Raw genomic sequence first — 13,236 nt, 5'->3', positions numbered from 1 at the left:
CCGCTAGGGAGTTCGCTGACGCCGGGTGAGCCGCGCCTGCCGCCAAGATGCCGGCCTATTTCCAGAGGCCGGAAAATGCCCTCAAACGCGCCAACGGTGAGTAGGGTGTCGGGGCGCGCCGGCGTGGGGCAGCCCGAGGCCTCGGAGGTCGAGAGCCCAGGCCTGCTGCCTCCTGCCCGGGCTGCGCCCAGAGCCGAGGTCGCTGCGGCCTCATTCGCCGTCCTGGCCCGGGTCTGGCATGGTTTCCTTCTCACTCCCAGCGACTGGGGGTGGAGGCGTGGATCGGAACCGTCGTACGGGCCTTACTCCCTCTGCTGCCTGCTGGTGCGACGCGGGGCGGCGGTCCAGTAGACAGTCCTGTCGGGGTCCAGCTCCTTCCTGGCGTCCGTCTCCAGCTGGCTTTGCAGACAGACCACCTGGCTTTGGTCGGCTTAGGCCCAGCGCCCCCGACCGCCATCTGGGAGTGCCCGGGAGGAGGAAACATGGCTCCCTCCCGGGGACAATGCACGCGAGAACCTCGGCCCCACCTCCCCTAGAGGCCGGGAGTCCGGCAGGTCCACCTCCGGCCCCCCCCTACCCCCCAAACACCTCTGCCCCCTAGACCCGCGACGTGGTTTGCCAGGTCAGGGTCCACTTACCCTTCATCCAGCCACTTAAGTGCACTTTGGGGCCTCTGACCCATTTAACCCGTTTCCTGTTTTTTTTTTTTTCCTCCTCCTTTGGCATTGATTGGGGCAGTCCGAATGCCTATTCCGAAACATGGGAAGTTGGAACAGAGTTAATATAAAGGGACTTTAAGGTCCTTCCTAAACTGAGGCCTGGAAGGAGAATGATTTCCCCAAGGTCACTCCGGCAGTTAGTTGTTAGCCGGGAGACTAAAACCAAGGTCTCTTGACTTCCAAATCGTTTTTTTCCCCCCCTCTCGTCATAGCGCTGCAGTTTGCTATTTCTATTTCCACGTGGGTAGTTAAACCCTCGCGCTTGCAGGAAAAACTTGTGCCCCCTGATCTGTTCCAGAGGCACTTACTACATGGACATTAAGGGGGTGCAGATGTCTTTTGCATATCTCTGTTCTTCAGAAACTTTCTTGTTCAGGGTCCCCCCCCCCCCGACTTTTAAACGAACACACAAGTATTTTGTAAGCACCCGTAGCTCTTATTTTCATCTTTCCTACATCCAAACAAGTTTTGGGTCTTACCCATGTTGTAGATGGACATACCGTGTCTGTTAACAGTTTTATGTTTCAAGAGTTTGTTGTGTGTTTTTTTTTTTTTTTTCTTCTAATTCAGTTTGTTTGAAACTTCATTTTGTGAAAAGACCAGGGGGAGTCAACACAAAAATTTAATGAAAATTAATGTATTGTTGATAATGTCGGGATCAAAGATGTGTTGTTTTCATACTTTAAAATAAAACTGAGTTTTTTGGGGAGGGACTAGTCTATGGAATGGACTAACTGCATAATAATTGTGTTCAAAACATTAAAACTACAACATAGATTTGATCCCTACCCATCCTAAACAGTAATCTAATGGCTAGAAGAGACACTTTAAGGATTTAAAACAGGGGCTGGGGATGTGGCTCAAGCGGTAGCGCGCTCACCTGGCATGTGTGCGGCCCGGGTTCGATCCTCAGCACCACATACAAAGAAAGATGTTGTGTCCGCTGAAAACTGAAAAATAAATATTGAAATTCTCTCTCTCTTCTCTCTCTCTCTCTCTCTTAAAAAAAAAAAGGATTTAAAACAAATTTTTTAGGAACGAAAATATAATGGAATGGAAATTTATTGCTACAGACAAAACTATAGCTAAATTAATGACTTTTTTGATGTATTGAAACTTAGAATTTTATAATGGTATACAAAATAACTTGCATGAAATTTCTATTCTGCGCTGTTATTGTAGATGAATTTTGGTCAGTTGCATGCCTCACCAGCAGACCCTTGTCTATGCTAGCAGGATGAAGTATTGTGGTCTCCTTGGCCTGAACATTGCTTACATTGTGTTCATAACTTGTTTCCTCACCACTCCATTTGGAATCTTCATATAAGCTTATTTCAGTAACTTTTTAAAAATAGAAAGGATGTAATGTGTTTCAAATCTTTTTTCCACAATTTCCAAGTTGAAATAAACTTGATTCATGCAGGGCAAGTTGGAAAGAATTTGAGAGTAAAGTAGTCAAAACTATTATGGGGGAAAACTTGGATCATATTTGTGTAGTTTTTAAGTCCTGTACTGACTCCTTGTACTTTGGTGGCTTTTGTGGCTAGAGATGCTTTAACTTCCAACTAATAGCTTATATACATTTGATCTTTTGAGTGAGGTATCTCTTAAAGTGTCAAAGGGATCAGATTGTGAATGGCACATGGCACTGCTTACCAAACAAAGTAGAACGATAAAAGGGTATTCCACTCATTGGAAATTAATTTTATCTATAACATTGTAACCCCCGAACATCATTACATTATCTTAATAAAATAATATATTTTAGTAGAATAAACCTCTAAGTCACACTGAGTCTCTGTATTAGGGCATTATTTTTTGAAAAAGTGACAGTAATTGTTCTGGAAGGTAGGAAATTGTCCCAGCAGTTATAGGCCAGAAATTAATATCTCCTTATCATTGGGAGAAAGTGCCTTTTCCAGATTATGTTGTTACTAGTGTCAAACTAGGTGCTCCTGACCCAATAACTGCCTTTTAGTTTATACTTTACAACCAATGCCTTAAAAAAATGAAATTGTTATTAACCCCACAAATGGAGTAACATTATAGCTTATCTATTTCTTCTATTGGCACAGATTAGTAAAAAGGACTGACCTAAACTTTCTCTTTATTGATAGATACATAGTTTCAATTGTGTATTCAAAAGATAAACTCAGAGTGCCCACCCTCCTAGTAATAGTCCTAATTCTAGACTGATTGATTGATTTGGTTGATTGATTGATTGTGGTGGTAGAGATCAAACCCAGGGCCTTATGCACACTAGGTAGATGGTCTACCACTGAGTTATATCTCCAGACCCCCAGATTTTAATTTTAATTTGTAGAATATTCTGAAAATCAACATTTTAAGTATTAGAATAGAACAATAATGCATAATAGTTCTTTCCAGCCTAAAAAAACTCCCCCAGGAGGACCTAAATCTTCCATATGAATACACACACACACACACACACACACACACACTCACACACACACATATACATACATATATGAATCATAAAGACAGGAAAACTCATCCTTGTGAATTACAAAACATATTTCCATTCTAGTTTTTCTTTTAACATCCTTTGTATCCATACTTTGTTTTTTAAATTTGGTTGAGGTGAGGGTGTTTCCTAAGTTTGGTTTTTAATTTTTTTTTAATGTGTTTTCTTTAGCTTGCTTGAACTTGGGATTTGGAGTTATAAATTTTGTTTAATCCCAGGGATTAAACCCAGGGATGCTTAACCACTGAGACACATCCTCAGTTCTTTTTTATTTTATTTGAGAGAGGGTCTTGCTAAGTTGCTTAGGGCTTTGTTAAATTGCTGAGGCTGGCTTTGAATCTGAGATCCTCCTGCTTCAGCCTCCCAAACTGCTGGGATTACAGGTGTGCCTCACCACAGCCAGTATAGAGTCATAATAAATTTAGATCGGTTGTTTAGGCAGTGAAAAGTACTTGGTAGTTCCCTGACCAAAACTTAAGAATATTGTTAAAAAACTACACTTCCATTTAAAAACTGTATTATTTTATTTCTTTATTTTTAAAATTTTAATAGTTTTGTATTTTGTCATCACTCCTTGGTGGGTTCTGCTTTCAAATTTAACTCATTGTTCCTATTCCATATTATAAGCATATTGATTATGGTTACATATAGTATTTTAATATTTAAATCCATATGTGAATTAAAAATAAGAGGTCATTTTAGTGTTACTACTGTGGTTTTCTTAATGTAAAGGATAAATTTGATTAAAGACATTTTCTCCTAAAATTTTGACCGATGGACTTTTGATTAAACAGCTTTGGAAAATTCCTGAAGCACTGGGCGCTCTTGGCTTGTAGCTGTAATTCCAGCAGCTTGGGAAGTTGAGGCAGGAGGATTGCAAGTTCAAAGCCAGCCTCAGCAACTTAGTGAGGTGTTCTGAGCAATTCAGCAAGACCTTGTCTCAAAACTAAAAAGAGCTGGGGATGTGGCTCACTGGTTAAGGGCTCCAGGTTCAATCCCTGGTACCAAAAGAATAAAGAAAGAAAGAAAAAACCCTGAAGTATCAGTGGGTTTTAGAAAATAACCTTTTGCATACTCCAGGAGGAGGATAAGTAATTTAAAAGGAGATGCTTTTTATTCCAGTAAAGTTTCTGGTTGTACTTTGTTTAATTAGTGAGTTTTTCCCCTCATTTAAGACTGACTTCAGTTGAAGGTAGACTTTCACCCATAATGGTGTGGGTTTTATATTTGCATGTGAAGAAGATTTAATGTTATAAGGGGTGATTCAAGGTGTTGTATAAAGATAATTATTTCTTTCCATATTGTGTGATTTGTCCAGTTGCAAACTTTTTTTCTTTTGTAGCAGGGATTGATCCAGGGGCACTTAATCACTGAGTTACATCTTTAGACCTTTTTATTTTTTATTTTGAGACAGGGTCTCAGCAAGTTGCTTAGGTTGTTGCTAAATTGCTGAGGCTGGCTTTGAATTTTTATGGTCTTCCACCTCAGTGTTCTGACTGCTGCGATTATAGGCATGTGCCTGGCCCAAATTTTTCAGTATGTCTTGAGAGTTGGAATATTGTTTGTAAGTTTCACTGGAGGAAGGAATATTGGGAAGCACCATTCCTGAAAGATGTGGTAGTTAAAAGAAGGCATAGTAGAGAATTACTGTATCTGTAGATGTAGTAAAACCCCCAAGTAAGAGACTGTTTGCCTAGCATAGTTACATGGTTGATAATGCTGTAACTTTTTAGGTTAGCCTTTGTTTTGGTGCTGGAAATTGAACCCAGGGCTTCCAGCATGCTTGCTCTCTCCCCACCCAGCATCCCCAATCTTCCCAGCCACACAGTAAAGACCAAGAATTATTTTGGGGGGTGGGGGGTACTGGGAATTGAACTCAGGGTCACTTGACCACTGAACTACATCCCCAGCTCTATTTCATATTATATTCAGAGACAGGGTCTCACTGAGTTGCTTAGTTCCTCACTTTTTGCTGAGGCTGGTTTTGAACTTTTGATCCTTCTGCCTCAGCCATTGGGATTACAGTCGTGTGCCACCACCACGCCTGGCAAGAACAAGAATTCTTTGTCCAAGATTTTTTCCTTAGGAGAAAAATACAGATCTTTAAAAATGGAGATGCAGTGTTTTAAGATATTTTATAGTGTAAATTAGTGATTTAGTTCCTTCAAATTTTTTCAGATGTGCAGTTGGAAGATTTTTCTGTTTGTGTGAAATTTGGTAATTGCTGAATTTTAAGCCAAACTTAACCAATTGGCTTGGATAAAATACCTCTTTTTCTCCCCAATTACTAAGTGTTTGGGCAAAATAAAACAAAGGGTGAGAAAAAATAAGATTTGCTTATGAGTCATTTATTTCTCTTGAATTTCCAAAGGAACAATATGCATAGAACTTAGGATTAGAACTGTATTATTTTTCCTTTTTTTTTTTTTTTTTTGGTACCTGGGATTCAACCCAGGGGTGCTTAACCACTAAGCCTCAGCCCTTTTTCTTTTGAGTCAGGGTCTCACTAAATTGCTCAGGGCCTTGCTCAGTTTCTGAGGCTGGCTTTGAACTTTAGATGTTCTTGTCTCAGCCTCTTAAGCCAGGGATTGTAGGCATGAGCCACTCACTGTGCCCTGATCAAACTGGATTTTAAAATGTTGCCACAATCGGAATGCCTTCTGGCTTAGGAATAGTAAATTCAAAAGAATTTTGCTCTATTATACTCCAGATTTTTCAAAAGTTACTCTGTTGTATACAGTTCCCAGTTTTTAGATGTATACAAACCTTTATTCTGTTTATTTATTTATTATGTGGTGCTGAGGATTTCCAGTTTTTAAAAAAACAATTTTAGAACAGTGTGAGACTTACAGAATTATTATGAGAGTAGTATAGTTCCCATTTATATTATACCCCATTGTACCTTTTTATGAACAAGTTCCATCAGTATGGTACATTTGTCACAATTTTTAGACCAGTAACTGATAATATTTAATTCCATACTGTACTTGGATTTCCTATCTTACCTGGTGTCTTTTTCTGTCTTGCATCTCATCAACAATCCTTCATTGTGTTGGGCATGGTGGTGCATGCCTATAATCCAAGTGACTCAGTAGGTTGAGGCAGGAGAATTGCAAGTTCAAAGCCAGCTTCAGCAATTTGGCTAGACGCTTTCTCAAAATGAAAAATAAAAAGGATAGGGGATGTGGTTCAGTGGTTAAGCACCTTGGATTCAACCTCAATCAAACAATTCTACATTGTATTAAGTTGACACTTCTAAGATTTCTTGGTTGTCACAGTTTCTTAGTCTTTTCCTTGTGTTCTCATGACCTTGAAAATCATGACTGTTTTAAGAAATACCGATAAGGTATTTTGTAGAATGTCCTTTGTCTTAGTCCATTTGTGTTGAAACAAAATAGCACATCCTGGGTACTTCTGCAACAACAGAAATTTATTTTTCACATTTCTGGAGGTTGTGAAGTCCAAGAACAGGCTGCCAACAAATTCCATGTCTGGTGAGGGCTTTATCTGCTTCCAAGGTGGTGCTTTGTTACTACCTCCTCTGGTGGAGACTAATGATGTTTCCTCAATCTTACTAGTTCCCTCTATTAAAGTCCTGATCAATTTATGAGGGTGGAGCCCTCTCATCTCTTTAATATGGTTGCATTAGGGCTTAAGTATCAACAAGAATTTTGGAGGATGACACATTCAAACCATAGCATACTATAGTTATAATTTGTCTTAATACTTTTCATGTTTAGACTGGGGTAAATAAATGGAAAAACAGACCATGTTCGCAGATTCTGAGACTCAGTATTATTGGTTCTTTGAACTCCCATTTATAGATTCAGTGAAATCCCAGTCAAAATCCTGGCAAGTTATTTTGAAGATGATACCAACTAGTTGTAAAATTTGAATGGAAAGGCAAAGGACCTAGTTTAGTCTGCACAAAACTAAAGGACAAAGATGGCACACTCTACTTGAATTCAAGACCTTATCTAAAGACTACAGTAATCAAGATAGTGTGGTATTGACTAAAGAGTAGGCACATTAATTAATAGAGAATGAATGGAACAAAAAGCCTAGAAATAGACCCTGAAAATTTCAGTGTTGTCAACTGATTTTAAGTTTTAAAGGCAATCTTATGTGTTTTTCTGCCTCAAGTGTTAGTGTAAATGAGCAAAAATTTCACCAGCTAGTTGAAAGTGACTTTGAAGTTGAGCTTTTCTAAGTTGATAGAAATTTTCTTTTCCTCATTGTTTCAGTTTCTGGAACTTTTAAGTCATAGTGGAATTGGCTGAAGTTGTTTTATCTGTACACTATTTACCAGACTTTTAATTGTTCTATCTTAGATAATTATGGCATAGCTTTTTTAGATGTCAAAAATATATGTGATCTAAAAAGTCTGTAATGAGAAGTTACAGCAACCAGTTAAAAATGCAAGATTTAGACTTTTGTGTATGTAACTGACTAATTCTACTGAATTATTATTATTTTTTTCAGAATTTCTTGAGGTTGGCAAAAAGCAGCCTGCTCTGGATGTTCTTTATGATGTTATGAAAAGTAAGAAACATAGAACATGGCAAAAGATACACGAGCCGATTATGTTGAAATACTTGGAACTTTGCGTGGATCTTCGTAAGAGCCACTTGGCTAAGGAAGGATTATATCAGTATAAGAACATTTGTCAGCAGGTACAGACAGAATTCAGTTTTATATTTTAAAAGTGCTTTTAGTGATTTGCAGAAGAGTTTACCTTTCAGATATATTTTCTATCATATAATTTACTCTAAACATTTGGGAAAAAGTGGTTTCAGTTCTTTTTCTTCCCCTCCTGCTTAGGTGAACATTAAATCTTTAGAGGATGTTGTTAGGGCATATTTGAAACTGGCAGAGGAAAAAACTGAAGCTGCTAAAGAAGAATCCCAACAGATGGTATTAGATATAGAAGATCTGGATAATATTCAGACTCCTGAGAGGTATGAATTAAACCTTTGATAAATATTTTGATAGTTAAGTCAGTGTTTTTCTTTACATGGGTCTCCATCATCCGCACTTGAAGTAGATGTTTATCAGAAGAAAAAAAATTTTTATTTAAAGTTTTAAATGTGTAGTAACCCAAACAGTTATTTAGGTAATACTGGAAATTTGTAAAAGCAGAAAATTGAAGCATTTAGAAAGATAGCTGTAATACAGGTTGGGAATTAGATGTAGACAATAAGTGTGTATGAAGTTGTGGAAAAAATTCGTACTATTTTGTTGGTTTTGATTTTTTAATCATTGACACAGTAGGAAATATGTCTCATTGTTTTCAACATTTAAATTTTTTTTTTTTTTTTTTAATTTTTTGTAGTGTTCTCCTAAGTGCTGTAAGTGGAGAGGACACTCAGGATCGGACTGACAGATTACTTTTAACTCCCTGGGTAAAGTTCCTGTGGGAATCATACAGACAATGTTTGGACCTTCTTCGAAACAATTCTAGAGTAGAGCGCCTCTATCATGATATTGCACAGCAAGGTAAAATGACAATGTGAAATCCAAATAATTTGATTTGAAAAGTTGACTTTAGAATAGATTTTTCCAGGACTGGGGTTGTGGCTCAGTGGTAGAGTGTTCTTGCCTTGCACATGTGAGGCGCACTGGGTTTGATCCTCAGCACCACATAAAAATATAACTGAAAGAAACAAAAAAAGATTTCTCCAGGAGTTTAACCTCTTTTTCTCCAAGATACTTCCAGGAAACAAGCCAGTTTTACCCTTATTGAAATGGGATTGACATTTGAGTATTAAACAAATGACTTGAATAAGAAATTCATTACCAGTTAAGATAGTTCCATATGAAATATATGCCATTGATGTCATTTAAAGAGAGTTTTTAAGAAGTCATTTTGGAATTCTCTGGTTGACTGAAAAAAACAAACTTTCCATTGTTTTCTGGTAAACTTGAGTTCCAATTTTGATAGTCCTTTGGCTTAAAAGAATTCTATGAAAAATGTTTTTTCTTTCTTTCTTTCTTTCTTTTTCTTTTTCTTTTTTTTGATGGGTACTGGGGATTGAACCCAGGGACACTTTATCACTGAGCCACATCCGTAGTCTTTTTTATTCTTGTTGATGAGGGCCTCACCAAGTTATCTGAGGCTGCCCCGAACTTGAACTCCTGTCTCAGCCTCCCAGGTTGTTGGGATTTTAGGTGTGCATCACTGTGCCTGGTATGTTTTCCTTTCTTAAGCAGTAAAATTGAATATAGAATTAGGCCTTCTTGGTGATTGAGGATCATCTTAATATCTTAATTGTTTTTCTGCATACACTTAATTTTTTTTAAAATATTTTTTTAGTTGTAGATGGACATAATACCTTTATTTATTTTTACGTGGTGCTGAGGATCGAACCCAGTGCCTCACCCACGCAAGGCGCATGCATGCTCTACCACTGAGCCACAACCCCAGCCCCAAACACTTAATTTGTGAAGGACTGTATTGAAAGTGTCTAGCCTCTTTACCCTTATTGTCACTTGTTATACTTTTCCTGTGGTGAATGCAGCCTTTTTACTGTATATGACTTTGCTCTTGGCCTTTTGTATTTTACCCTTATGACAAACTTGTGTCTGTGAAGCCAGTCTTACAGGGATGATGGGCTTTTCTTTATTCAAATACTAAGTACTAAGTGATTTGCAACTAAGAATGTTTTACTGTGAATACTGGGAACTGTGCTTTTTTTGCTTTATGTTTTGGTACCTGGATGCTTAACCTCTAAGCCACATCCTCAGCCCTTTTTTATATTTTATTGATACAGGGTTTCAGGGTTTCACTGAATTGCTTAGGGCCTTGCTAAATTGCTGAGGCTGGCTTTGAACTCATGAGCCTCCTCCACTGGGCTGTGTTTTGTTTACGTGGCTAGCAATGTCAATTTTCATTGTCTATAAGTGAACTTGTTTTTTTGCGGGTAATGTGATATAAATACTAACTTAAAGTTAAATTGCCCCACTTTGTTTTAGGCCTTTTGAAATAGAAATATTGTTTTATTTTTAAAGAGCAAAGGAATACTAATACTGCATATACATAATAATGTATAGGAAATTATTATATTTTAATTGTGGAGCAAGTGGTTTATATAGATATCTGTATATAGTTGAAGTTAGTTTACTGTAAATACCCAGTATATATTTTGTAATTTTAGTATGAAAGCATGTTGCATTTGTGTTAGTGAGATATGTAAGTTAATTGTATTTTAGCCTAGAATATTTTACTTGTTTCAGTTTGAAGTCGTATAAGTCTTTGAAGGGTGAGTTTTTCTAAATGCCAATCATTTACAATTTGTAAATCCCAGAACCATATTTTGGTCTTAGGCCAGGAACGATGACACTGTCCTTTTTTGTTTTGTCAAGGTTCAAAATAGGGCCCTTGGAGGGAGTTGCCTCTCTTCATAACACATTCAGATGCTCAAGATGAGTTTGGTGAATCTTGTTAACATGGCAAATCTTAATAAAACCTCAAGTACTCAAGTCAGTAGTGGAAAATGCCTAATATGTTTGTCAATTATGCTTGTAGCATTTAAATTCTGCCTCCAGTACACCCGTAAGGCTGAATTCCGTAAGCTGTGTGACAATTTGAGAATGCACTTATCACAGATTCAACGCCACCATAACCAAAGTACAGCAATCAATCTTAATAATCCAGAGAGCCAGTCCATGCATTTGGAAACCCGGCTTGTTCAGTTGGACAGTGCTATCAGCATGGAACTGTGGCAGGTATGTTGTGGAATATTAGCTTTTTCTTCTAGTAATAATTGGCATTGCTTTTTTCCCCTTAGTGAATATCTTCATCTTGGTATGATGGTTATCTGGAGCAGGATGAGTTCTAGACAGGAAGTCTCAGTTTTCAGGCCTGTGAAGTTTGGGCCTAGTCATGTAATCTCTTTTAGAGTTAGTTTCTTTTCCTATAAATCGGTACATTTTCAGTGCTGCTCAAAGTGTGTTTCTATGATTGGTGCCAGTCTAAACTGTTCAGTCTGGTGAAATAAGTGTAGAGGAGAAAAGAACTTGCAAAGGTGTTTTGGTTTTGCTTTTTTGGGGGGTTGGGGATACAAAGGATTGAACCATAGCCTTTTACAAGGTGAATACATGCTCTACCATTGAGCTACATCCCCAGGCCCTACAAAGGATTTCCCCCCCTAATTGGATAATGAAAAATGAATTTATTTTCTGTTTCACTTTTTTTTTTAGAGAGAATTTTTTAAATATTTTTCAGTTTTTCGGTGGACACAACATCTTTATTTTTAATGTGGTGCTGAGGATCGAACCCAGCCCCCCGTGCATGCCAGCGAGCACTTACTGCTTGAGCCATCCCCAGCCCCTCTTTTTCACTTTTATAGTAACATTATTTCATAGAAGTTTTTGTGGCGACAGATTGGAAATTACTGTTCTTTTAGAGATAGAGAAATGCTGCCCTGGACTTTTGCCTAAGCACTATGGCTTGGGAAGTATGCATGGTGAATACCATATATATAAAAGCTTTTATATATTTGATGCAAAATATTTAATTGTAATTACAAAGGAACAAACTAAAAATTGTAGTTTTTCAGCCAAGTGAAAGTGTTATTCGATTTCCCATTCTTATTTCATAATGTTTTCCCCTTTATAGAAACATCCATCTTAAAACACTGCCTATAGAGGACAAATAAACATACTTATTATAGGAAAAAGGAGATAAGTTAAATGTTCTTCCATTGTCACATCACACAGAAATTACTTGTATTTATGCTGCTGTTACACCTTTTTAGAGTTTTCCTTTATAAATTGCACTAAGTGGTATGATGATATGCGAATATTTGCTGCTTTTAGTCTATTCTATTTACAGTATTTCCTAAAGAATTTTGAAAAATTTGAAAAGTTAATGGTTGTTAGTTGTAGATAAATGAAAAGAACCATGTGTGAAGGCAGATTGATGCTTTTAATATTGTGTGTTCTGTGTTTTAGGTTTCATTCAGAGATTTGAACTAGAATTTTTTTTTTGTTTCCGAATGCAGTGACTAATTTATACTACTAATTCTAGGAAGCATTCAAAGCTGTGGAAGATATTCATGGACTATTCTCCTTGTCTAAAAAACCACCCAAGCCTCAGTTGATGGCAAATTATTATAACAAAGTCTCAACTGTGTTTTGGAAGTCCGGAAATGCTCTTTTTCATGCATCTACACTCCATCGTCTTTACCATCTATCTAGAGAAATGAGAAAGAATCTTACACAAGATGAGATGCAAAGGTAAGAATGTTGTACTTGAAGAGTAGTATTGAAATTACGTATCATATCTTCTAAATGACCTATTAGAATGGTACAAATTAGGATTTCTCAGCTTCTGTACTACTGACATTTTGAGCTGAATAATTCTTTGTTGCAGGGCACTGTCTGTGCATTGTAAGATGCCTTAGCACCATTACTTAATCTCTACCCATTAGGTGCTAGTAGCAGTCCTCCTAGTTGTGACTACCAAAAATATCTCCAGGCATTTTCTTGGATAATACTCTTGGTCCTAGGAGTCATTCTTTATCTGATAGCCAACTCCATTAAAAACCCACATGAGAAATAGAGGAGAGAGAGAAAGAGAGACAGTGAACCTTTTATCTGTGTAGATATGTGAGAGACATGAGCCTTCTATGTACAGGTAGTCTATTCTTAGAAAAAAATTAGAGTTAAGATAATTATTGCATCAAGTTATTTTTTTCCCTGATTATACAACCCTAACTGTAGAATACAGATGTTCCTTGACTTAGATGGGGTTATGACCTGAAGAGACTATTGTAAGTTGAAAATATGATAGTTAAAAAAAATCATTTAATAACCCTAATCCACTCAGCATCATAGCTTGACAGCATAGTGCATTGCAGGGCATCCGTGTTGACTCTCATGATTGTGTGGCTGACTGGAAGCTGTGGCTCCCTGCCATTTTGAGAACATCAAAGCCTATACCACTAATTTGGGGAAGAAAATCAAAATTCAAAGTACTGTTTCTCTTGACCACACACTTTCACGTGGTAAAGCCAAAAAATTGTTAAGTTG

General features: G+C 37.5%; 1 protein-coding gene across 2 annotated transcripts in view; it reads left to right on the top strand.

The window, feature by feature from the left end:
* Eif3a (eukaryotic translation initiation factor 3 subunit A) overlaps window positions 1–13,236 on the top strand; it is a 35,829-nt gene continuing 22,593 nt past the window's right edge. For both annotated transcript variants that reach the window (XM_048791289.1, XM_015498314.1), the window contains exons 1-6: window positions 1–96; window positions 7,687–7,877; window positions 8,026–8,162; window positions 8,537–8,700; window positions 10,730–10,929; window positions 12,233–12,441. In XM_048791289.1, the coding sequence (XP_048647246.1) occupies window positions 48–96; window positions 7,687–7,877; window positions 8,026–8,162; window positions 8,537–8,700; window positions 10,730–10,929; window positions 12,233–12,441 (950 nt within the window). In that variant the 5' untranslated portion in view covers window positions 1–47. The remainder of the gene's footprint in view (window positions 97–7,686; window positions 7,878–8,025; window positions 8,163–8,536; window positions 8,701–10,729; window positions 10,930–12,232; window positions 12,442–13,236) is intronic.

The sequence above is a fragment of the Marmota marmota genome, unplaced genomic scaffold (assembly GCF_001458135.2).
Source record: "Marmota marmota marmota unplaced genomic scaffold, marMar, whole genome shotgun sequence".
In the NCBI taxonomy this organism is placed as follows: Eukaryota; Metazoa; Chordata; class Mammalia; order Rodentia; family Sciuridae; genus Marmota; species Marmota marmota.
The sequence above is the reverse complement of the archived record's forward strand: the minus strand, read 5'-3'. Positions and strand labels throughout refer to the sequence as shown.